The following is a 23,885-nucleotide window of genomic DNA, read 5'->3' as shown; positions in this document are numbered from 1 at the left end:
GGCTTCATTCAGGACTCCATTTCCCGGCGTGCCTCGCGACGGTCGCTCAGCCCTCTGGCGGGAGACCGGTTCCGGTTGCATCAGCGTGGGGTCCACGGCGAAATGAGGTTGTTCGTGAGTGAGGGCTCTCCGGGGAGTCTGCCTGTGCTGGCCGCGGCCGGGAGGGCCCAGGGCAGAGCAGAGCTGCTCATCAGCACTGTAGGCCCAGAAGGTAGTCGGGCTGGTGCTGGTGGGCGGTGGATGGGACGGGCGGGACTGGAACACGCAGACAACGACCCCACAGTTGTCTTCGCCAACACTCCAGGCCCCAACACCACGCACTCCCGTCAACCTCCTCCCACGTTATCCTTCAGCCCCCCATACCTTCTTCCCTCCCAGTGACATCTTTCATCAGTCACTTCCCTTAATTAGCCTCAGTGTACCCTTCTCTAATCTCTGGTCTCCCCTCCTTCCTCTCCCAGGACCTCGTCTCACTCCAGTGAACCTCTTTCCCCTCTCCAACCTTCTCCCACACCTACTAGGTACCCTCTCCACACGTCATTCATATGCTAACCCCCGTATTTTCTTAGGAAACCCTACCTGTCTCTCCTAAACACACAGACACACATACTCCCTTCGGTTTACCTCTTCTCATTCCCAGCCATCTGTTTGTGTGACTCCTAAGCTATTCTCTTGTCAGTCCTCCCAGTTCTCTTAATTTTGTAGCTCAGATCATTTTCAGATATTCTTGTGCTCAGTCTCTCAGTCGTGTCCGACTTTTTGTGACCCTATGGATTGTAGCCCTCCAGGCTCCTCAGTCCATGCGATTTTCTAGTCAAAGATACTGGGGTGGGGGCCATTTCCTTCTCCAGGGTATCTTCCTGACACAGGGATCGAACTCATGTCTCCTGCATTGGCATGTAGATTCTTTAGCACTGAGCCACCTGGGAAAACATCAGATATCCTAGTTATTTTCAACTGTTCAATTGAAATATTTCAATTATTTCAGTAATTAAATATTATTGAAATAATAAATATTTCAATAATATTTCAATTATTTTCAATTGCTTTCCACCGGTTCTTGGCTGCAGCACTACCCCAGTACCACCACATCCTCTCTGCAATCCCCATCTGTTTCTAGCTGGCAGTCTCAGCTGAACACCTGCTTGTCTCTCCAGCTCATTCTGGACCCACCCCCTTTCAGAGGTCCTATCCTGGACCCTCTCCTTGTGACTGCCCATCTCCCCCTCCCCCCCCCGCCCCCGCAGCCCCCCCCGCAACTGTGAAGATGTCCTTTTAAGTTGACATAGTATTTCTTTTCTTTGTTTTTCACCCATCTTCCTCCCCTGTGTCAGAGTGTGTGGTCCCATTCCTGACCCGGCCTAAGGTCCCTGTCTTGCAGCTGGATAGCGGCAACTACCTCTTCTCCACCAGTGCAATCTGTCGGTCAGTAATGGTCGTTTATGCAGGGAGGTGGCTGAATAAAATTGGGTTACTGTCCTCTATGTGGCCTTATTTACAACCGGGGTGAGAAATGGACTCGACCAACAAGCCCCTTTAATTTTCCCTCTGTTGCTTTCTCCCTGGGTAGATACTTCTTTCTGTTATCTGGCTGGGAGCAAGATGACCTCACCAACCAGTGGCTGGAATGGGAAGCAACAGAGCTGCAGGTAGGACTGAGATGTGGGGGATGGCAGGTAGATTGTTGCTCCGCATGGCTGTCTTGATCCGTGTCTCCTGCATTTCAGCCAGCTTTGTCCACTGCCCTGTACTACTTAGTGGTCCAAGGGAAGAAGGGAGAAGATGTTCTTGGCCCAGTTCAGAGAGCCCTGACGCATATTGACCACAGCTTGAGTCGTCGCAGCTGTCCATTCCTGGCTGGGGTGAGTTGGGCCTTGAGATCGGGTTTGGGAAAAGTTGTATGGTATAAGAATTAAGGAGGAAGACTGTATTCAAAGTTCAACCTCCCTCAACTGCCCCTTACTAGCAGTGTAACCTTTAGAACTCAAACTCTTTAACATTCATTGTTTCTCGTCTTTGAAGTGGGGGTAATATTAGTACCCTTCTCAGTGGGTTATTATGAGAATTGAGATAATTTAAAATGGTTAACACAGTGCTTGATACTTCATAAGTGTTTCGAAAATGTACAGTATTATTATATTCATGGGAAGAAACTGAGTGTCTCACCTGTGTACTTTTTGTTTCTCAACAAAGGAGACAGAATCTCTAGCTGATATTGTTTTGTGGGGAGCGCTCTACCCGTTACTCCAAGACCCAGCCTATCTACCTGGTGAGAACTGTGCATATCACTTCCCCACCAGCCTGAGGAACTTGGTGTAGGGATTACAGAGTGGGCAGTAGACTATTGAGGACCTATTTTGAGCTGTAACTTGACAGGGCAACTATAGCAGAAAGACGGCTGAGGGAACTGGGGAAGGCAGCTGGAGATACTTCATAAAGAAGGGGAGGAGGTCCCCTTCCAGCTACCCATTCTAAGTCTTGTTGATTGCTTCCTTTCTCCCATGCCCACAGACGAACTGGGTGCCCTGCACAGCTGGTTCCAGACACTGAGTTCTCAGGAGCCATGTCAGCGAGCTGCAGAAACTGTGCTGAAGCAGCAGGGTGTCCTGGCCCTCCGGCCCTACCTCCAGAAGCAGCCCCAGCCCAGCTCCCTTGAGGGCAAGGTTGTCAGCAATGAGCCTGAGGTTTGGAACAAAGAAGAGGGGTACCCACACAGCCTCAGTGCCTGAGGTGGCGGGAGGCAGCTTGGAGAGAGAGTTTGAGCACAGCTGTTAACTATGTCAGTTCTTGGAGAGAATTTCTTTACTCTGTGTGCCCTCCTCACCTGGTGAGGGATACTGTCTACTCTTCATAGGAGGAGGAACTGGCTACTCTGTCTGAGGAGGAGATTGCCGTGGCTGTAGCTGCTTGGGAGAAGGGCCTGGAAAGCTTGCCCCCTCTTCGGCCGCAGCAGAATCCAGTGTGAGTAGGCACAGACTGAGTGGGGCTTGGTTTCTTACGTGGAAATTGTTGATAGAGTCAGTACCTGCCTGTCTAATCCCCATTGCTGACCTTTCTGTAATTTTCTATCCTCTTAACCTCTTGGCTAATATTTTGGACATACTGTCCATCAGTTCCCCCCCACACCTGTGTTTTCAGCTACTTTCTACCTACTGATTGTACCTTAGTCTGTTTTTCCCGTTCAGATTGTTGTTCTGAGCTTTAGACATCTGTCAGACTACCTCCTTGATTCCTCCACCTCCACTGGCATTGCGAACTCATCATGTCCAAACCAAACCTTTTACCTTCCCTGCCAGCTTCTCTTTCTCCTTTAGTCACTTGGCTTAGTGAATGACTCCCACCTTCTACCTAAAGATCCAGGCCAGAAATCTTGGTGTCATCTGCCTATACCATTTTCTCATCTCCTCCTGTATCATTTACTCCATTACCAGGTCATTGATTCTAACTCCTAAGGAGTCCTTGTATCCATCCCTTCTCCCTATCCTCACTGCTGCTACCCGAAGTGGGGCCTTGCCATCTCTTACCTTCTCCTTCCCTGCTGTCCTGTGCTCCATATTGTCACCAGATGGCTGCTTAAAACTGCCCATATTATCATCTCATCTTCCTTTTCAGAATTCTACAGATGGTTTCTTTGTGTATTTCACCCGGTCTTTCATGATCTGGCTCCCTCCTGCATGCTTAGCATTTATGTTTTATCACTCTTCTGATAGCTAAGATGATATTCACATACATACTGGGAATTTCCTGGATGGGTGCAGTGGTTAAGACTGGTGCTTTGACTGGTGAGGACCCGGGTTTGATCCATGGTCAGGGAGTTGTGTGGTGTGGCCAAAAAAATAAAAATCACACCCGTATGTAGATTTTTCCATCGAAATGAAGTATTTGTAGTTCTGAACGTGTTGTTCAATAAAGATTTAAGTGTCCACTCCTTGTCAGACACTGTGTGCTGGGAACTGGGTCTACAGAGGGAAGCAAACAGATAAGACTCTGCTGTCATGCCACTTTGAGTCTAGGGTTGTAGACAGGTATTTTAAAAACTGTAAGTAGTATGAAGGAAAAGAACAAGGTGCTGTGAGAAAATGTCACAGGAGGTTAACTTAGAAAAAAACAACATTTGAACTAAGACTTGTGAGAATTCCCTGGCAGTCCAGTGGTTAGGACTCCATGCTTTCACTGCTGAGGGCCTGGGTTCAGTCCCTGGTGGGGGAACTAAGATGCCACAAGCTGTGCAGTACAGCCAAAAAAAAAAAGGAGACCTAAGACTTGAAAGATGAGTAGGAGTTAGTCAGGCAAGGGTAAGTCTGGGGAAAGGCTGTCTCAGATAGAGGAAGCATCTTTATAAGGAATTTCTAAAAGGCCAGTGGCTGGAGGCTGGTCAGTCAGGGGACAGCTGGGTCAGGATGAGTTTTGAGAGGAAAGCAGGCTGAGATCATATACTCACACCTTGGTGTGTTTGCTCATGCTCTCTTCCTGGAAGGCCTGTGTCTCCCCTACTTGCTGGACAGTTGTTCAAGAGACTGGGTCTGTCATTTCCTTCTCCGTACAGCTTGAGAGTCTTAAGTGCTTCATCTTCTGGCAGCTCCTGTTGTCACATTTTATGGTAATTGTCTCTACGTGTCTGTCTCCTCACTAATCTGTAAGCTTATTGAAGGCTGGGGCTCTCTTTTCTTTAACATGGCCTATCTTCTAGCACAGGGCCAAGTATTTGGTAGATAATGGTAAAATTTGAATGAGTTAATGAAAGTTCATCTTTTGTTCATTCACTCATTTTGAATATTTCTGTGAGTACCTACTGAGGATTGATTTGGAGGTAATAAAGAATAGGAGGTAGATTTTCTCAGGTGTCTATACAGGCTAACTTGTTTAAATGCATACTTAGAGGAGGAGACAATTGGTGTTAAAGGCACTAGAGCAAATGCTTTTGCTTCTGACTGAAGCGCACCCCAAGAGTCTTGAATCTGGCAAATTCCCACCCATTCTTGAGAACCCAACCCAAGTAGTTCTGCCTCTGTGGAGTCTTTCTTTATTTTTGGCTGTGTTGGCTCTTCATTGCTGTGTGTGGGTTTTCTCCAGTTGTGGTTCATGGTTCTCTTGTTGCTGAGCATGGGCTCTAGACACGTGGGCTTCAGTTGTTGTGGCTTACAGGCTCTAGAGCACAGGCTCAGTAGTTGTGGTGCATGGGCTTAGTCGCTCCTTAGCATGTAGAATCTTCCTGGACCAAGACTCGAACCCATGTCCTCTGCATGGCAGGTGGATTCTAAACCACTGGACCACCAGGGAAGTCCCTCTGTGGAGTCTTGGACTGGAGATGCTCAACTTCCTTTGACCTCTGTGAGCACTTTGTACCTCTGATCACACTGATGCCAGTCAGAAGTTATATGATAGAATGTACCCTCCTTGAGGGCAGAACCCTGGGCATACTCACCTTTATGTCTCCACTGTAGTAAGCACACTCAAGATGAGAGAGACATTACAGAGCGACACAAAAAGGAGCACCACAGCATGTGTGGTACAGGTTGCTTAGGGGCTCAGGGTACAAGGATGACTGGGTGGAAAGCCGATTGTCAGTGAAGGAGGGCTTTCCTGAAGGAGCTGATTTCTAAGCTGGATTTCAGAGAAAATCATGGTATTCAGTCATGGGGAGAAAAGTCAGTGAATGCAGGAGATTGGTGAGCACTTTCTGAAGGAAATGAGCTGTAAAATGTTCCAGGAAGTAGATGGACTGTCTAACCAGATATACAGCATGCAGCTGGGAAGAAGAGTGAGGTTAACAGGAGGAAATCATTGGAGTCTCTGTTAGTAAGAGATTCTGAGACTCGGTGAGCCTTCAGGGTGCCTAGGGTTGAAGAACATCGTAATTGATGGGAGTTGGCGATTGTAAGTTAAGAATGGTTTGAAATAACATTGTAAATATACTTCAAGAAAAAATATTAAACCTGAAAAAAAAAAAGAATGATTGGAAAGATGAACCCTAGTGAGGTGTTAGTGCTGGGGCAGGTGGTGGATATAGGATGTGTACAGCCAAGCTGTCATGGGTGACAAAGCATGGAGAGAGAAGAGCAGATTGAGCGACTTCTGGCGGCAGATTGGGTGGCATGACTAGGAATGATCCTGGGAAAGTGGAGAGGAGATTATGGCTATGAAGGCAGTGGCTGGTGCCTGCTGGTTTGAGACAGGCCGTGAGGAGGTGACCCCCATGGGTTAGGGCGTGAAGAGTCATGGGATATGAGAGGACTTGGGAACGCTTGTGTGTGGGTTGGTGAACTGTAAGCATTTCAGGTCCTGACTAGAGGTAATGCTAACATAGCACTTGGAAAGAAGGGGAGAGGTCAGTGCTGGGAAGGTGTTCTTGGGTGGTGTTAGAGTCCAGGGAGTTAGTGACTGATGGTTGAAGAGAGCCTGGGGAGAGTTGTCAGTACTCTGGAGGACCAGCTGATGGAAAAGGAGCACTTAGGATTATGAAGAGGGACAGAGTTCCATGTGGGAACGAGGCTGCTTAGGAGCAGTACACGAGGCTTGCTTGCTATGGGCAGGGCCCTGTATTCGCAGCTGGAGGGATCTCATGGCTTTCGGGGAAGTTTAAGCTCCAACATCTTCTTGTGAGGAAAGACTTCAGATGGACATGACCCTGGGCAGTAGAATAGATGCATCTGGCTGCTCTATGCACTTTGGGGCCCTCTTGACCCTCTCATCTCCCCCTGGACTGTTCTCTTCCTTCTTCCCTACCAGGTTGCCCGTGGCTGGGGAGAGAAATGTGCTCATCACCAGCGCCCTCCCTTACGTCAACAATGTCCCCCACCTTGGAAACATCATCGGTTGTGTGCTCAGTGCCGACGTCTTTGCAAGGTGCGGCCAGCTACTGGGGGAGGGCCCTGAGGGAGCAGTGAGCCCCAAGGAAATAGGAGGCCTCAAGTGGGGAGACTGGAAGGATCCTGGACACATGGAGGGGGCTGAGATGGGGCATCATGATCACTACATTCCCTTTTAGGTACTCCCGGCTCCGTCAGTGGAACACCCTCTACCTGTGTGGGACAGATGAGTATGGTACAGCGACAGAGACCAAGGCTATGGAGGAGGGACTAACCCCACAGGAGATCTGTGACAAGTACCACGTTATCCACGCTGACATCTACCGCTGGTTTAATATTTCTTTTGACTTTTTTGGTCGGACTACCACTCCGCAGCAGACCAAGTAGGTGTCCTTTGATCAATCAGAAATGGAGGGGGTGGGGGGCGGTGAGACTATTGAGGAGACTGAGAGACAGAAGGAACCAAAGTTGTTGCTCCCCCCGCCCCCAAACATCTGGGTATTGTCCTGAAATGTGATGTGTCTCAGGCATTATTATGGGGATTCATTGTGTGCAGAAGCCTAACCAGGGCTGAAGGAGCCACTGAGGGGGATGAAGAGAGGACTTAACGCTCACAGGAAGGATCTGCCTCGCCTTCCTTCTCTTACAGTCTTAGAACAGCCCCTCCCACTCCTGTGTGTTTATAGCAAACATTCATTCTCCTCTGCCTGATTGTCATGCCTATAAAAACTACACAGCAGGTAGGCTGCCAGAGAGTGCTGTGCAGTTTAGCAGTTGGACCGATTTAATTTTTAGGACATAGCAAAGAACTAACCAGTCCTATCCTTTTGGAGATTTTTGTTAACAAAGAATACAAAACAGATAAATCTGTATTTGACCAAAGTAAATTCTAGAGTGATGAAGAAAGAGATCATGTGGGGAGTTGGAGAATTTATGTGAGGGGTCTGGGCTCATCAGTAAACTCCCTACAGATGACTAGAGGGCCTCTGCCTGATTTCTTTGGCACTTGGACTGGGTGAGTTTGGGTCCTGGGTGGAGTGGCAGGAAGGAAGGGCGCACTGCTTCCTCTGACTTCCCCAGTCCCTTGCACGTCTCGTCAGAATTACCCAGGACATCTTCCAGCGGCTGTTGGCCCGAGGTTTTGTGCTGCAAGATACTGTGGAGCAATTACGGTGTGAGCACTGTGCCCGCTTCCTGGCTGACCGCTTTGTGGAGGGTGTGTGTCCCTTCTGTGGCTATGAGGAGGCCCGGGGTGACCAGTGTGACAAGTGTGGCAAGCTCATCAATGCCATTGAGCTCAAGGTAAGAGGAGGGTCTCCTGGGAGCCTGGAAGGAGACAGTGTCTAGTTTTAAGGGACTTTCACTTAGGATTTTTTTTAATTGAAGTATAGTTCATTTACAATGTTGTATTAATTTCTGCTGTACAGCAGAGTGATTCAGTTATACATATATATGCATTCTTTTTTATATTCTTTGCCATTATGGTTTATCCTAGGACATTGAACATGGTTCCCTGTGGCATACAGTAGGACCTTGTTGTCCATAGGATTTTTGATTTAGCATTCAAGACTTTTCACCAGTGGCTCTTTCTACTCTAGTCTTAGCAACTGGTCACTCATACTGAGCATTTATTATGTGCTTAAGTTGAATTCATACTTTCCTACCTTTTCTCCTGCTTCACACCAGCTGTTCTGCCTTGTTTAGTTCTTCCTTTCTTCCATAAATACCACCTTTCTTCTACTCCATGTTTATTCATTTGGTAGTTATTCATTTATTCAATAAACTTTTTTGAGTCTTTACAGTAGCGTTGTCATAGTTCTGGGTATTGAGGTTGTAGCAATGAACAAGACAGATTTTTATCTAGTGCGAGAGAGGACCAGCACTAAAGATAGAATGTAGTTGGTGTAAACTGCAAGGAAGATGTAATAGAGAGTGACTTCTGGGGGGAAGAGTTGAGCTGGGTGATTAGGGAAGTCCTCTTAGAAGGTAACATTTGAACTGAGAGTTTAACTGAAGAATGAGAAGGAGCCAGGAGGTGATAAGTGGGATGAAGAGTATTCTAAGTAGAAGGACCAGGAAATGCAAAGGCCCAGGGCAGCAGAGCAATGAAAAGGGGAATTGAAAAGACCAGTGTGGCTCACAGTGGGTGGGGGTAGAGAGGTGGTGGTGCGTTGAGATGAGGTCAAAGACTAGGCAGTGACCAGATTTCTGTGCCCAGTCAGTCCTCTTGGAGTGGAATGGCAGGCTGCTCTGTGGATAATGGGTGGGAGGGAAGCAAGAGAGAAAGCAAGGAAACCAGTTTGGAGGCCAGAGAGGCGGTAGCTGAGAAATGTAGTGATGATAGCTTGGACTAGGTTAATAGCAGGAGGTACGAGGGGGCAGGGAAGGATTTGAGATATGTTTTGGAGGCAGACTCTGTGGAACTGAACAGACTGCAATTCAAGGTGATAGGTAAGTCAAGAGAATGGAGACTTTACGTTTTTGGCTTGAGCAGCTTGGGTGGCTGGTAGCACCATCTACAAACACGGGCAAGACTGCGTGAATTGCTTTCTGGTGGAGTATGGTGACACTGTTTGGGTTTGTTAAGTTTGAGATGCCTCCTTAGACATCCAAGGTGGGATGTTAGGTAGGCAGTTGATACAGGCATGTGGAGTTCGGGAGAGAGGTCCTGAGAGAGTTATAATTTCTCACCTTCAAAAACCCAGATCAAAACTCACTTGCAGGCTTTCATTGACTTGCCCCACCCAACTGTGTTACTCCTTTAGCTGTCATACTTCATTGTTTGTACAGTCATGTTGTGTCATGAAGATAAGTATTTCTCGACATTTTACCATGTGAAGGCCCGCACTTTTTCTCATGCAAGCCCTCTTTCCCTGCTTGAGCGTAACTTCCTCAAGAAGAGGAGCCGTGTGTCTTCTCTTCAGTTGCTCTTTTCACTCCTCACACAGCTGCAGGGCTGTCTAGCCTGGGTCTATCTAGCCTGTGCTCAGAGAATGCTTTTTTCCTGTTCTTGGGAATGAAAGGACACAGACGTGAAGCTCTGTAGCAAAAGTTGTGCCCTGTAGATCTGAGTCTCCCAAGTTCAGAGCTGGCCCAAGTAAGTAGTTCTTACTTGGTGGGGTGTGAGAATGAGGTGAAGTGTGGTGGCAGACAGGGGACCTCATCTCTCTGTGCCTCTCCCCTAACCTGGACAGCTCCTGGCCTGCAGCCTGATTCTGACTGCCCTGCCCTGGGTCACCCCTTCTCTTGATTTCCCTTCACAGAAGCCTCAGTGTAAAGTCTGCCGGTCGTGCCCTGTGGTGAAATCCTCTCAGCACCTGTTTCTGGACCTGCCTAAGGTGAGTGGGCCTTTCCCTCAAGCCAGTCTGCACAGCCTCTCCTGCACCCTCTGCCTCAGTGACAGGCAGAGGCAAATGTGTACCAAATCACTCTCCCATGTTTTTAATTTTCATTTTAAAATCATGCATGCTTAATGTAAAAAGATGTAACAGGAAAAGAGCACAGAGTGAAAGGCCCAGGCCAATCTGCCAAGAGGTAGATTTTGCTGCTGATTTTCCTCTGTAGCACTTGCATGTGAACATTTTATTTTTATTTTTGTGATTATTATTATTTTTTAATCTTTTTATTTATTTTTGGCTACACTGGGTTGCTGCAATCTGGCTTTCTCTGGTTGTGAATGGGAGCTACTTTCTGGTTGTGGTGTGCTAATGAAAGTATTTTTATGCCTTTTGTTTTTTCCTTAATGTAAATTAGATCATGGCATTCCTATTATTCTACAGTCTACTTTCTTTTGCTTCACAATTTGTCTTGACCAATTTTTCACTTTGGTGGATCTGTCTTTTTTTTTCCTTTTATTTGTTTTTTAAATTTTTGGCCATACCCTGTGGCATATGAGACCTTAGTTCCCTGACCAGGGATCAAACTTGCACCCCTTGCATTGGAAACTGGGGTCTTAACCACTGGACCACCAAGGAGGTTCCTATTTATTTATTTATTTTTTTCCTATTTATTTTTTTAAAATATTTATTTGGCTGCGCTGGGTCATAGGTTTTAGTTGCACCCCATGCAGAATCTTCTGTTTTAGTTGCAGCTTGCGGGATCTAGTTCCCTGACCAGGGCCACCTGTATCGGAAGCTCAGAGAGTTAGCCGGTGGACCACGAGGGAAGTCCCTTTTTTTTTCCTTTTAAACTTTTATTTGGAGATAATTTCAAACTTGCAGAAAGAGTTGTGGGAATAAGCAGTTCCTAGAACAAAGAACCTTGTGTTGTTTACCCACAAGAACCTCATGTACCCATTACCCAGATTCACTGGCGGTTAAGATTCTGCTCCATTTGCCTTAGCTTATTCTGTCATACATGTATGTATATGTACTTATAGATACTCTTTACTCTTAAATGCTTCATTGTATGTTTTCTAAGAAAAAAGACATGTTCCTGCATAACCACAGTATGGTTAACAGCTTAAAGAAATTTAACATTAATATAGTTGTGTGATCTACCATCCATATTTCAGTTTTGTCAATTATTCCAATAATATGCTTTCTGGCATGTTTTTTCCTGTAGTGGCGAATCTGGCTCTGAACAATGTATGTAGTTTTTCTGTCCTTTAGTTTCCCTTAATCTGAAACAGTTCCTCAGCTTTTATCTTTTACGATATTAACATTTTTTAAGAATATAGACCTTGATCCCCCTTTCAAAACAGAATATTCTTCATTTTGCATTTGTTGACTGTTTTCCTCATGATTAGATTCAGATTATGCATCCTCAGTTGGAATATTGCATAGATGATACCGTGTTCTTTCTGGAGGCATGTGGTGGCCATTTCCCCCTTATCAGTGATGTAAAGTTTGTTCAGTCAAGATGTTACTAGGCTTTGCCACTGTATAATTAATATTTTCCCCCTTGCAACTTAAAGCAGTCTGTGGAAATGCACATTTAAGACCATGCAAGTATCTTGATCTTCGTTGAAAGGGTCCCTCTGAATTTAGCATCCATTTATTTAATCATTCTTACCTAACTGGGTTTTTATTAAGATTAGCCCACTCTACCACTCTCTCCACACTTACCCTTCTCCTTCATTGATTTCTTTATCCATTTACCTATTTATTATCAGTGTTGACTTATGGATTCCAATTTTTTTCAATGGTTTATAACTGATTCCTGTCCTAAATAATTTTGATGTTCTAATTGTTCCTTATTTGGCCAATGGAAGCCTCAAAGTGGTTTCTCTGGGTGTTGCTGAGGTCTCCTGTCATTTTTAAGCACTTATTTTCTAGCATAGCAGGATATTCTAGATCCATCTTGTTCCATCCTGGGATCCAACCATTTCTCCACCAAGCCGTGTTTTGTTTTTTTTTTAAGTAGGAAACAGTATTAGAGCCCAAGTTTTGTGTGTTCATTGCTCCTGGGGTGTCTTTGCTTCTCATCCCTGTCAGCAGAAAGTTAGGCATTTATTTTAGGTTCACACTGATATTGCCATTCCAGTCCAGCCCCATGGAGACGTTCTTCACTTTCCCTCATCCCATATTTTTTATCTCCCTCTTCCACACAGTAAGTACTCTGGTTTCCAGCAACATTATTTACTCATTTATTTGATCCTACAGTATACCTAAAAATAATTTCAGAATTGCTTCACCCATACCACTACCAAAAAACCTACTAAGGTAAGTTTGCAGTCCTGCTCCTTCCCCCACAACTGAGGGTATGTAATCAAATGTGTTCAACATTGTCTTGGCTCAGTTTTTTCCCCCTTCAGTGTGGTTATGTTACTGAAATAACCCAATAATTTAGGTTCATTTGCTTCTAGTTTTTTTTTCTCTCCTTGTACTTGTTTTTTGAAAATGTAGAACATTAATATACTTCTAAAAAATCAAAACCCTGAGAAGCCTGCCATGCTGCAGTCTGTGAGGTCACAAAGAGTCGGATACGACTTGGCGACTGAACAACAAAATACTCAGAGAAGTGTCATTCCCTTTCCTGTCCATGCTACCTTGTTCTCCTATCTCCTATAGGTGATTGGTTTTGTTCTCTGATTTAGTCTTAGTGTGTTTATTTTTGTAAAGATAAGCTTATATATATATATATATATATATATATATATAAAGATGAGCAGATAAATGTATGTATACTTATGTATCTGTTATTTCCTTCTTATACAAAATATAGCATACTATACATACTGTTTTGCATTTTGTATTTTTCACTTAACAGTATGTTTTAGAAATCATTCTGTATCAGGACTACTCCATACATGTCAGTTCATAAAGATCATTCTTACTCAGTCTTGTTTCGTTTTTGTTTTGGCAGCATGCAGGGACCTTAGTTCCCTGACCAGGGGTCAAACCTATGTCCCCTGTGGTAGAAGAATGGAACCCTAATCACTTGGTCACCACGGAATTCTGTTTTTTCCTTTAAATTTTTATTTATTTATTTTATATTTTGGCTGTGGTCTCCATTGCCATGTGAGGACTTTGTCTGGTTTTGGCAAGTGGGGGCTACTCTTTGTTGTGGTGCTCAGGCTTCTCATTGCGGTTGCTTGTCTTGTTACGGAGCACAGGCTCTAAGCATGTGGCACACAGGCTTAGTTGCTCCACGGCATGTGGAATCTTCCCCGACTAGGGATTGAACCTGTGTCCCTTGCATTGCAAGGTGTATTCTTAACCATTGGACCACCAAGGAAGCCCTGTTATTTAAACAGTTGCATAGTACTTCATTCTGTGTGGGTACCATAGTTATTTAACCAATTTCTTGTGTTCATCATTTAGGTAGTTTCCAGTATTTTGCAGTTAAAAATACTGTTGCAGTGAATAACCTTGTGCATATGTATTTTTGTATTGTGGGAAGTCTGTCTTCAGGATAAATCCTTAAGGGATCACTTGCTGTGTCCACGATAAATGCATATGTAGTTTATGGCCTGATTTTTCTCAGTAGATGTTCAGTTTTACCTTCCTCCCAGCAGAGTGTGTAACTGTTTGCCACAGCCTCACCAGTACAGTGTGTTGTTAGGCTTCCAGTGCTGTGGTGTTTCTGTGGATGAATCATGTGAACCATCCCTTATGAAAGATTTATCTTTGTTTTTCTGTTTACAAAAACAATAAACACTTGTTTTTAAAATTTCACAATGAAATAGATGGTGTAAAAGTGAATGTTCCCCCTAATCTCATGTGAGAATAAAGTACTAAGATATATTTTTTGGGATTATGTTAATCTGTGTATTACTATTATTTTTATAATGATAGGATTATATCTTATATTACTATTTTGAAGTTTGCTTTAGTTAATGTATTTCTGAGATCTTTACATATCAATATACAGGTTTTCCTTGCTCTTTTTAAAAGCCTTAATAATTATTTCATTGGTTGATATACCATAGTTCTTTAAATTCTACTGAACCAAGTGAATTAGTTTTAATTTTTGGTGTGGTGAGCGGTGTAGTTCTCTTATAAATACATCTATACACACTTACGTGAAAATTTCTGTTGAAAAAATCCCAAAAAGTAGAATTGCCAAGTCATGAATGGCAAAGTCATGAATCCTTAATTTTAATTATATATCAATAAACTGCTCCAAAAAGCTTATATATATTTATCCTTATGCTGACCACACATGCAACTGTCATAAACCAGCTCTCTGTGCTTCTCTGCTATCAGCTGGGAACGCGGGTGGAGGAGTGGTTGGAGAAGACGTTGCCTGGCAGTGACTGGACACCCAACGCCCGGTTCATCATTCGTTCTTGGCTTCGAGATGGCCTCAAGCCCCGCTGCATAACCCGAGACCTCAAGTGGGGAACCCCTGTGCCCTTAGAAGGTTTTGAGGACAAGGTAAAAACCCTGTGCTTTATTCAGATCTCATATTATTCAGCTTTGGGGTTGAAACCCTGTGCAAGCAGAACAGACCATTGATTATGTCTTGTTTCAATCTGAGACTCTGGGTTGGCAGGGTTTTCCAGTGTGCTTGCATTCTACCGTGTCTCCTCCCTCCTGACCCTCCAGGTGTTCTATGTCTGGTTTGATGCTACCATTGGCTACCTGTCCATCACAGCCAACTACACAGACCAGTGGGAGAAGTGGTGGAAGAACCCAGAACAAGTGAGTAGTTCTTAGTTAGCCTGTCCGTGGGGCTTCCCAGGTGGCGCAGTGGTGAAGAATTCTCCTGCCAGTGAAGGAGATGTAGGAGATGTGGGTTTGATCCCTAGGCTGGGAAGATCCCCTGGAGGAGAATATAGCAACCCATTCCAGTATTCTTGCCTGGAAAATCCCAAGGACAGGGGAGCCTGGCAGGCTTTAATCCCTGGGGTCACAGAGAGTTGGACACAACTGAGCATGCACACATGTACCCACTGCCCGTCGGAAGGGTGAATGTGTAGCGGGGCGGTTAGGATTGGGTATCTGATCTTTCTTAGGCCTTTGAAGAGGCTCTCAGGAGCTCTGTCTCCTAATTGTATTTCATAGGTGAACCTGTATCAGTTCATGGCCAAGGACAATGTTCCCTTCCATGGCATAGTCTTTCCTTCTTCAGCCCTAGGAGCTGAGGACAACTACACCTTGGTCAGCCACCTCATTGCTACAGGTACCCTGGGAGACTGAAGATGGGGGGTGTTCCTAGGGAGTGAGGGCCAAGGCAGTACTTGGAAGAAGTTCCTGGAGAGGTGCTAGGTCTTGAGTAAGGAGTTGAGGTGAAATAGGAAACAACTAGAACATGGATGCTCAACCCAGAAAAAGGAAACAAGGACCTGAAGAGAGCCGAAGTTCAGAGCTAAATTTTCTAATGGGTGGAAGTAAAGGGGAAAAGATCAGATTGGAGAGGAAGGATCTCCCAAATTCTATGCAGGCCAGCTACTCTAGGGCTGAGGTTGAGGAAAGAAGAGTTAGTGGGTCAGGGAGGAAGGACGTGATTTGAACAGATGGTTGGCATTCTCCTTCTCTGTCCAGAATATCTGAATTACGAGGATGGGAAGTTCTCTAAGAGCCGCGGTGTGGGAGTGTTTGGGGACATGGCCCAGGACACAGGGATCCCTGCTGACATCTGGCGCTTCTATCTGCTGTACATTCGGCCTGAGGGGCAGGACAGTGCCTTCTCCTGGACAGACATGTTGTTCAAGAATAATTCCGAGCTGCTTAACAACCTGGGCAACTTCATCAACAGGTGGGATCTGGTGAGGGGTGAGAGGCAGCAGATAGCTGGGGTGAGGAGGGAGTCGGGGGGAGGTTTGTAAGGGGGGAAGTTAGTTGTAGAGTGTGATTTAGCAGAGTTCGTCACAAAGTGAATTTTTGCTAATTATTTTATTAATGTTATTGGAAGTGTGTCCTTTCCTAGTGCAAGTTCACTCGCAGGCCACTGAAAAGTTTGACTGAAAAAAGGAGGTTTTTTAGCACAGGGGTAGGAGACTGGAGTTTTATTACTTCAGTCTCACCTTCCATTATTGGTCCCTATCTTAGCAGTTCTGCAATCTAAAGAAATAACCTCTGTGGCTACCCACCCTTTCAGATTTGGTCATTAACCACAATGATCAGGTAGTCTCTGCTAGAGGATATATTTGTTTGATATCAATTAATGTATATTTCAGTTTGATCATTTCAAGTTACTGACTTCTGAAAAACAAATGGTTACTGAAAACCTTATATGAGGGATATCTGTATGTAAAGTATGTCTGTCATGTGCAGACATTTTCTTAGGGGAGAGAGAAAATAAGGAATTAATTAAGTTTTGCTTTCCAGCTTGAGGGAGCCAGGTGGTTTCAGTTCTGAGAAAATGTAAAATTATGAAAACCGTGTCCAATTTTCTCTAAGGAGCCTGGGCAGTAACTCTTCTTTTCTCTCCCCTCTCCTTCCCTACTCCCATCCAGAGCTGGGATGTTTGTGTCCAAGTTTTTTGGGGGTTTTGTGCCTGAGATGGTGCTCACCTCTGATGATCAGCGCCTGCTGACCCATGTCACCCTGGAGCTCCAGCACTACCACCAGCTGCTAGAGAAGGTTCGGTAAGTATCTATACCTCTCTCAACTCTGTGATCTGCTGGCAGTATGTTGACAACTCCATACTGGTGCCCCCAGGACCTTACACCTTGGCCTGCATTCTTCCTTTCCAGGATCCGGGATGCCTTACGTAGCATCCTCACCATCTCTCGCCATGGCAACCAGTACATTCAAGTGAACGAGCCCTGGAAGCGGATTAAAGGTGGTGAAGCTGACAGGTGGGTAAAAAGGTAGGGTTGGCTATAGAAATAAGGTGACTGGTTGGATGTGTCCTCTTGGAGGTCTGGACTAGTATTTTTTCTTCCCCAGGCAGCGGGCAGGGACAGTGACAGGCTTGGCTGTGAATATAGCTGCCTTGCTCTCCGTCATGCTCCAGCCTTACATGCCTACAGTTAGCGCCACCATCCAAGCCCAGCTGCAGCTCCCACCTCCAGCCTGTAGTGTCCTGCCCACAAACTTTCTATGCACCTTACCAGCAGGACACCAGATTGGCACGGTAGGTCTTAAGAGTTGGAAGAGCCAGCCTCTCTCACCATTTCTTTTTAAAAAATTATTCGTTGGCTACATTGAGTCTTTGTTGCCACACATGGGCTTTCTCTAGTTGAGGCAAGCGGAGCTCCTCTCTGGTTGTGGTGTGCAGGCTTCTGATTGTGGTGGTTTCTTGTTTGCTCTAGGCACATGGGCTCAGTAGTTGTTGTGTATGGGCTTAGTCATCCTGGGGCACATGGGATATTCCCAGATCAGGGATCGAACCTGCATCCCCTGTGTTGGAAGCATGAAGTCTTAACTCCTAGTCCACTAGGGAAGTCCCTCAAAATTTCTACCTTGCCATACAGCCTTTGGAGGAGGGCTCAGGGAAGAACTTACTTTGGGCATGACACTCTCATGGCTGTTCTCACACCCATTCCACCCTCACCTCCACTCTGCACTTCAGGCTTGTTTCTGATATAAAGCCCTTGGTATTGGTTTAGAAGCCCAATATTTTCTTTAGCCCATATATCCTCACCGTCCTTCGTGCCAGAACCCAGGGAGCAGGGAAAATACAGGGTAGCCACTTTCTCAAGACAAGGTGATAAAAATACGTACATACTCCTCTAAGCTTTTGCATCAACCTAGCATCATAAAATAGCCTAAGTAATCTTTGACTCTAATGAATGCCAGTGCTTTTTCTGGATTCTTTACTGAAATCAGCAGGTATTTTGCTCAGCGATACATTCAACCTTTCTTTTGGAACACTGAGTTCCTAAATGTCAGAAGCTGGGGTGGAGAGGCCCTCTTTATGGTTGAGTAAGAATTTATACCCCATCAGTGGATGACTCTGGAATTTTTTTCACAGGTCAGTCCCTTGTTCCAAAAATTGGAAAATGACCAGATTGAAAGTCTGAAGCAGCGCTTCAGTGGGGGCCAGGTGAGAAAGCTAAAGACTGCCTCACCCACCAACAGTCCTCCATGTCCCTCAGTAGCCCTCACTCATTCCTCTTTTCATCTTTTGGCCTTGCTGCTTCCTCACTTAGTTTTTCTTTCCTGTCTTAGCTAGAAGAGTCCTTGGCATTAAAGGTAATCACTTACTCCTGCAATCTTACATCAAACCTGAAGTCAGGGGATGTTTATGGTCGCAGGTGCTAACTCTGTCCTGTCGTTCTCAAGGCAAAAGCATCCCCCAAGACAGCAGCTGGACTGACAACAGCTGGACCGCAGCAGATCCAAGCACTGATGGAGGAAGTGACCAAGCAGGTGCGGGGCTGAAGCCCTGTGGGAAGCTGGAAAAGCTGAATCCTAAATACTAAATAGGTCCTTTCTGGTCTCACTGTTATTCCCCCCCTCCTCGCAGGGCAACACTGTCCGAGAATTAAAGGCACAGAAGGCAGACAAGAACCAAATTGCTGCAGAGGTGGCTAAACTCTTGGGTCTAAAGAAACAGTTGGCTCTAGCTGAGGGGAAACCCCTGGAAACCCCTAAAGGCAAGAAGAAAAAGTGAAAGAACTTATCATAGAAAGTCACTTTAATGGATTGGACAATAATAAATAAATGTACAATCTCTATATACACGTTGAGACCCTTTTCTGTCATCTACCCTAAGCTTCTCCCCTACTGAATCGGTGGTGGGGTACATCGTTGACACTGGTGACGTGGTCAGTAGATACTTCCAGGAAGGGTCAGAAGTGGCGCGAAATGGAAGTGCTGGTCCCAACTGTTCATGCTTGGTGCAGATTAACCATTCGGTCAATCAGAGCTCGGCGAGTTGCCTCCACTTCCCTGGTCAGGCGCTCAATTTCCTGTTTGAGCCGTTCATTCTCTTCAGCTAGCTGTGCCACTTTCCTTTCATTCTCTTGTTCTTTCTCCTTCATGCGTTGCTTGCCAGCCCGGGCCGGGGACTGGCCACTCTGTTTCCGTTTTCTGGGTCTTCCTTGGTCTTCCTCTTCTTCCTCCTGAGCCAGGGAGCTCTGACTGGACTCTGGAGAGCAGGGGCTCTGGGAGGTGCGTGTGACCACTGTTGGTCCTGGCTCCTCAGTAAGCCAAGCCAGAGAGGCGGGGTCAAGAGTGGTGAAGGTTTTTGATTCTTCCTTCAAGGAGATAAGGCAGGGTAGGTATGAATTAGTTGAGAAGGGAAGGGCAGTACCTCCTCTTCCCCTGGCATCAGGTCTAGCATTCTTACCTCCTTGCTTCCAGGGGGTGAAACATAGGTACCCCCATTTTCATCTGAGGACAGCACCTCCTGCAGGTCCTCATACCAGGCTTCCAGCTCCCAGCTGGACAGTGCCCCGAAGGAGAAGGGCAATGACTCAGCTGCCATCTCTGTGGCTGGATCAGGCTCTGGAAAAGGACATACTCAGGATAGTGGGGGTGAGGAAAGAAGCTCCACCAGTCAGTCTACAGGTTAGCACACTGGCCTGCTGCCTGTCCATCTTGGTAGATAAAAGTTTATTGGGAAGCAGCCACAGCTGTTTACTCACATGTTGTTTTACAGCTGCTTTCATGCTACAATAGCAGAGATGAACAGCTGTGAGGGAGACTATTCTGTGAGGCTCTCAACATCTTAAACATTTACTGCTTGGCCCTTTAAAATGTCTCAACCCCTGATCTAGAGTCTCTTTTTGCTTTTGCCCAGCACTTGAAGAAGCAAGTGCCTGGACATGCATTCTTATGGGTTCCTAGTAAAAGTCTTCAGCTTCCCTTGGGGAACTCCACTGGTTGTTTCAGGGGCAGTTACCAGACACCTGTGCTCCCTTCTCCTCCTGTGGGGGGAGCCTGGGGCAAACAGTCCTTGGGTCCATCTAACCTTGGTGGGGAATGAGGTGTGGTGAGACCTCACCTGACTACTGACTGTGTGCTCAAAGCCAGCTTTCAATTAGGACATGCTCTAAGAATAGGGATTTGGTCATCTCTTGAAGGGCAGGCCAGGAGGATGGATGTGGCCTAACAGCAAAAACCTGCTCAGATTCAAACCCTCCTCTCCTGTCTTCTCTAGGCGTTTTCATAATTTCATAAGCAGCAACTCTTAGGAGCTAGTCTGGGGAAATGGTCAGTTAAACTTACCTGCTTTCAGGTGTGGTGATGTATGAAGATACACTTCCTTCTGGAACACTGTGGGGATTAAAGATAAATATTAGCCATTTTTGGAAGAGTGGAGAGAGGTTCTTTTTACCTCCAGCTTCCTACTGGTCCTTCCTTACTTCTTATTGATAGTTATCAATCTCTGTAGCCATTTCCAAGGACAGAGAAGAGCCTGACTTCCTTTATTTTTAGTTGCTGACATTTGTAGTCCTGATTACATAATAGCAAAATCCTGGCCAACTCAGCTTTTTCTAAATTCAAGGCAGTCTTCAAATCTGCCAGGGTAAGGACTGGACCACAGGGACGGGAACAAATCAAGTGGCCTTTTCCTAAATCTTTTCTCACACTGACCACCTTCAAATGTATATTTTCAGTCTAGACCTCTCCTGGGACCTCCTTCTGGATATCTAATATGCATCGTAGACTTAATATGTCCCAAGACAAACTGTGGCTAATCTTCCCCCACCTCAGTATACAGCAACTCTAGTCACTTGAGCCAAAAACCTTGGTATCATCCTTGATTCCTCTCCTCTCACACTCCACAATCCAGTCCAAACCACCAGCAAAACTTAAACTCATTCTTCAAAACCCCAGAATCTGAACACTTCTCACCAATTCCATTTTTTCTAATCTAGATTAAGTTACTCTCATCTCTCCTAGGTGACTGCAGAAGGTCTCTCAGTTTCTGCTCCTGCAACCAACCCCTCCTGAAGTCTATTCACAACAGCAGCCAAATGAACCTTTTAAAACTTAAGTTAGGGTGTGTCATTCCTCTGTTCAAAACATAATGTCGCACATATTAAAGGCTGAAGTCCTTTAAATGGTTTAAAAGGCCCTCTACAATCTGCTCCTTCCTTGCCTTGTTTTTCTCATTGATCTCCCCAGCTCTTGCTCACTCTAGTCCAGCCAACTGGCCTCTTGATACCTAGAGATACTATACATGCTCCCACCTTAGGACTTCTGCTCTTGCTATTCCTCTGGAAAGCTCTCTCTTCCCACATAAGTCTTTCATTTAAATATCACCTCAGTGAAGGAATCGCTGACTACCCAGTGTAAACTAACCTCCACTCAGCATTCTCTACCCTTCCATGCTTTAATGTTTTCTATGGCACTTTACATATTTGCTTACTGTATGCCTCTTCCCACTGAAATATAAGCTCTGAGAGAGCAGACATTTTTTCCTCTTGTTTGTGGATAAATGCTAGGCCCCAAGCTGCATGGCACACAGTAGGTGCTGGTTAAGTATTAGGAATGAATGGATAAATTCTCCCCAATCTCTCACAGGGGTAGGAGGATGAAGCTCAAAGGCAGAGCGGCAGCTTCCTGCCCCTGGGGACTGCAGATGCAATATCGTCCTGAGTCTTTCTCTGCAGAGCTGTCCTCCCTGGGGAACACTTCTTGCCTTCCCGTGTGTGGGACAAGGCTTTCATCAGCAGTGGAGCCCCAAGCCAGAGGGCTGCAGAGCCAAACAGGGGGCTAGCCTGATGCAATGGTTACACAGAGATTAGTTGGGAGACAGGACAAGGGGAAAGAGGCATGCACCAATCCCAGGGGAAGGGCAACCTACTTGGGAGACCTCAAGTGGCTTCCCACACTTAAAAGATCCAAGATGCTATCCTGAGCAGGAGGCTAGAGAGGCCTTTGGGGAAAGGAAAACTCATCTCCGTTCCCTGTCCATCGACACCCCTCTTCCCGAAGACTTGTGCCAGCCTAAGATTTTCTGTTCTCTGCAAGGGTGAGGAAAGAATGTCCTGCGGAGGTCCAGAAGCCCCAGCTACTGACGTGGCTATGCTGGCCCTGAGACGCTGAGGCCGAGACAGGACTGGGGATAGGGGAGAGGAGGGCCACCGATAGCAAAGCGGCGGCAGCGGCCCGAACCACTGGGTCACCAGGCTTTCCGGGGGTGTGTCCTGTTGCCCCGCCTCCCACCGGACAGGCCTAACAAGGAGGCCTAGGGTCAGCAACGGGAGAATAAATCTTCCTAGCTGTGGCCCGGCCGCCTAACAGGACAGATCAGGGCATGTGCTCCGGGCAGGGGTAGGATGGTGCGGTCGTGTGAAGGACGGGGTGTCTGTCTCGTAAGCACTACTTTCGAATAAAGGATTCTCCTCATCCCTCCCCCGTACAGTCACTTCTCTTCTTTGCGGAGGGGGTGGGGCTACACCCATAAGAGCGGATGCCCTAACTTTAAGGGGACAACTCGTGTTCGCGAGGATAGGAGGGTAAAAGGTAGATGGGGAATCAGTACTCGCCTCTCTTCTCAGGTTCCGGCTTTGATTTTGGCTCTGTCGCTGCCACCCGCTCATCTTCAACATGATACACTTTATGCTTTACACTCAAGCCTCTGACCTCGATCCTCGGAGCTGAGATCTTTTAACAGGGCCTTGCCCTCCTCTCTGGGCGGATCCAGAGGCCTACCAATCAGGAAGCGGCACGCCGGCGTTGGCCCCGCCTCATCCCTTACATCCGCCACTCAGGAGCCCCGCGGCACCGCCCCCGTCGCTCCCTCCAGCTTGGGGGTTGACTTAGTGTTGGACCCGGAAGTGGCTTTGGGTCACGAGGCTTCGCGGAGGAGGTGAGTGAGTCATGCGCGCGCGCGGAGGGGAGAGCTGGAGGGGGAGGGGAGGAAAGGGGGGCGGGGATGATGCAATGTTTGGCAACCGGTATCAGCGCGCGCACGCGCAGGGGACTACAAGGGTGGTGGGAGGTGCAGGGGGGGTGGGGGAGAGGAGAGAGGGCGGGGCGCCAGCTCCCGATACCCAACGGCCCCAACGGCTATCAACTGTGGCTGCGGTGTGAAGGCTCACTGCAGCTTGTCTCCCTCTAGAGCTCTTGTTCCGCCCATCTGACATTAGCCTCCGTTTTATCTCCACCAAAAGAAACTCTCATTTTCCTTGCCCCTGATCCCCTCCCTGCTAACGGACACCAGGTCTTTTAAACCTCCCACCTTTGAAAATTTGGATTCATCCACCAGGATTGTTTGCATCTTCTCCAGTCTTCTTAAAGGAGTCTTCTCTCAAAAGAAGCCAAGGAGCTTGACGCCCCTTGGTAGTCATTTTCAGCTACTCTTCTCTGAAGAACACCCTTAAACTTTTATCTTTTTAGAGTTTCTGATGAGCCCTCGGCATGCCAGAATTCGTTTTCTTTGCCTGGTGGCCCCGATCCCACTGTTTCGTCTAATCATCTCCCCCCAGTGGTGCTCTGGTGCCCTTCACCAAAGACCAGGCCCGCCCTTTTCAGTGTATCAGACTTGCAGGCCCTGTGACTCCCTGCTGTGAGGCAGGGAGTGGGCTTCAGGCCTCCTGCCTTAGGTATAGCCTCTACTTAGGCTACAGTAGAGCCTTGTTGCCTGGAACATTGGGTGCACGTGAGCGCAAGAATGGCTGGGACTGGGTTGTCAGGAGCCCAGATTCTAGCCTCAGCGGTCCCTCACTTGCCCAGGGATCCTAGGCCAGTTACCTAGTCTCGCCGTGCTTCACCGTTCTTGTTCGTAAATAAAAGATCGCGTGCTGGAAGTAAAATGAGATTATTATGAACTTGGAGGCAGCTT

At 46.6% G+C, this 23,885-nt stretch overlaps 3 protein-coding genes across 20 annotated transcripts; 1 reads left to right on the top strand and 2 right to left on the bottom strand.

Annotated features, from left to right (window-relative positions):
• Positions 1-77: 77 nt before the first annotated feature.
• Positions 78-18,822, top strand: MARS1 (methionyl-tRNA synthetase 1). 18 transcript variants are annotated; one of them, XR_014083158.1, is made up of 22 exons: positions 78-211; positions 1,335-1,425; positions 1,571-1,649; positions 1,728-1,862; positions 2,194-2,269; positions 2,512-2,663; positions 2,855-2,961; positions 6,730-6,846; positions 6,989-7,192; positions 7,910-8,111; positions 10,073-10,147; positions 14,459-14,629; positions 14,801-14,896; positions 15,260-15,377; positions 15,740-15,953; positions 16,654-16,785; positions 16,894-16,998; positions 17,094-17,276; positions 18,117-18,188; positions 18,314-18,337; positions 18,428-18,514; positions 18,612-18,822. XR_014083158.1 is itself a non-coding variant. In XM_081594227.1 (22 exons), exons 1-22 carry the CDS (start codon positions 103-105, stop codon positions 18,756-18,758), a joined length of 2,697 nt encoding a protein of 898 aa, XP_081450353.1. In that variant the 5' UTR covers positions 78-102; the 3' UTR covers positions 18,759-18,822. The 18 variants fall into 18 exon arrangements, 12 of the variants coding, with proteins under 12 accessions (XP_081450353.1, XP_081450349.1, XP_081450350.1 ...); XR_014083155.1 differs by having other exon boundaries at positions 2,512-2,684; XM_081594227.1 differs by having other exon boundaries at positions 2,197-2,269; positions 17,090-17,276.
• DDIT3 (DNA damage inducible transcript 3) lies at positions 18,765-20,359 on the bottom strand. Its single transcript, XM_081594336.1, has 3 exons — positions 20,318-20,359; positions 19,437-19,594; positions 18,765-19,344 (listed from the first exon to the last, which is right to left on the bottom strand). The coding sequence occupies exons 2-3, from the start codon at positions 19,572-19,574 to the stop codon at positions 18,976-18,978; spliced, it is 507 nt and encodes a 168-aa protein (XP_081450462.1). The 5' UTR covers positions 19,575-19,594; positions 20,318-20,359; the 3' UTR covers positions 18,765-18,975.
• Positions 18,765-22,681, bottom strand: LOC145546702 (DDIT3 upstream open reading frame protein). Its single transcript, XM_081594337.1, has 4 exons — positions 22,588-22,681; positions 20,318-20,365; positions 19,437-19,594; positions 18,765-19,344 (listed from the first exon to the last, which is right to left on the bottom strand). Exons 1-2 carry the CDS (start codon positions 22,648-22,650, stop codon positions 20,324-20,326), a joined length of 105 nt encoding a protein of 34 aa, XP_081450463.1. The 5' UTR covers positions 22,651-22,681; the 3' UTR covers positions 18,765-19,344; positions 19,437-19,594; positions 20,318-20,323.
• Positions 22,682-23,885: the final 1,204 nt, after the last annotated feature.

The sequence above is a fragment of the Giraffa tippelskirchi genome, chromosome 4 (genome assembly GCF_054371585.1).
Source record: "Giraffa tippelskirchi isolate mGirTip1 chromosome 4, T2T-mGirTip1v1.2.pri, whole genome shotgun sequence".
Classification (NCBI taxonomy): Eukaryota; Metazoa; Chordata; class Mammalia; order Artiodactyla; family Giraffidae; genus Giraffa; species Giraffa tippelskirchi.
The sequence above is the reverse complement of the archived record's forward strand: the minus strand, read 5'-3'. Positions and strand labels throughout refer to the sequence as shown.

Bases quoted from the DNA above. Each gene is read 5' to 3' on its own strand.
- DDIT3 (XM_081594336.1), bottom strand. From the start codon at position 19,574: ATGGCAGCTGAGTCATTGCCCTTCTCCTTCGGGGCACTGTCCAGCTGG. The intron at 19,345-19,436 runs GTAAGAATGCTA...ATCTCCTTGAAG, and splicing joins CACCCCCTGGAAGCAAGGAG to GAAGAATCAAAAACCTTCAC.
- MARS1 (XM_081594222.1), top strand. From the start codon at position 103: ATGAGGTTGTTCGTGAGTGAGGGCTCTCCGGGGAGTCTGCCTGTGCTG. The intron at 1,426-1,570 runs GTCAGTAATGGT...CTCCCTGGGTAG, and splicing joins TCCACCAGTGCAATCTGTCG to ATACTTCTTTCTGTTATCTG. The intron at 15,954-16,653 runs GTGGGATCTGGT...ACTCCCATCCAG, and splicing joins CTGGGCAACTTCATCAACAG to AGCTGGGATGTTTGTGTCCA.
- LOC145546702 (XM_081594337.1), bottom strand. From the start codon at position 22,650: ATGTTGAAGATGAGCGGGTGGCAGCGACAGAGCCAAAATCAAAGCCGG. The intron at 20,366-22,587 runs GCGAGTACTGAT...TAATCCCCACAG, and splicing joins GCCGGAACCTGAGAAGAGAG to TGTTCCAGAAGGAAGTGTAT.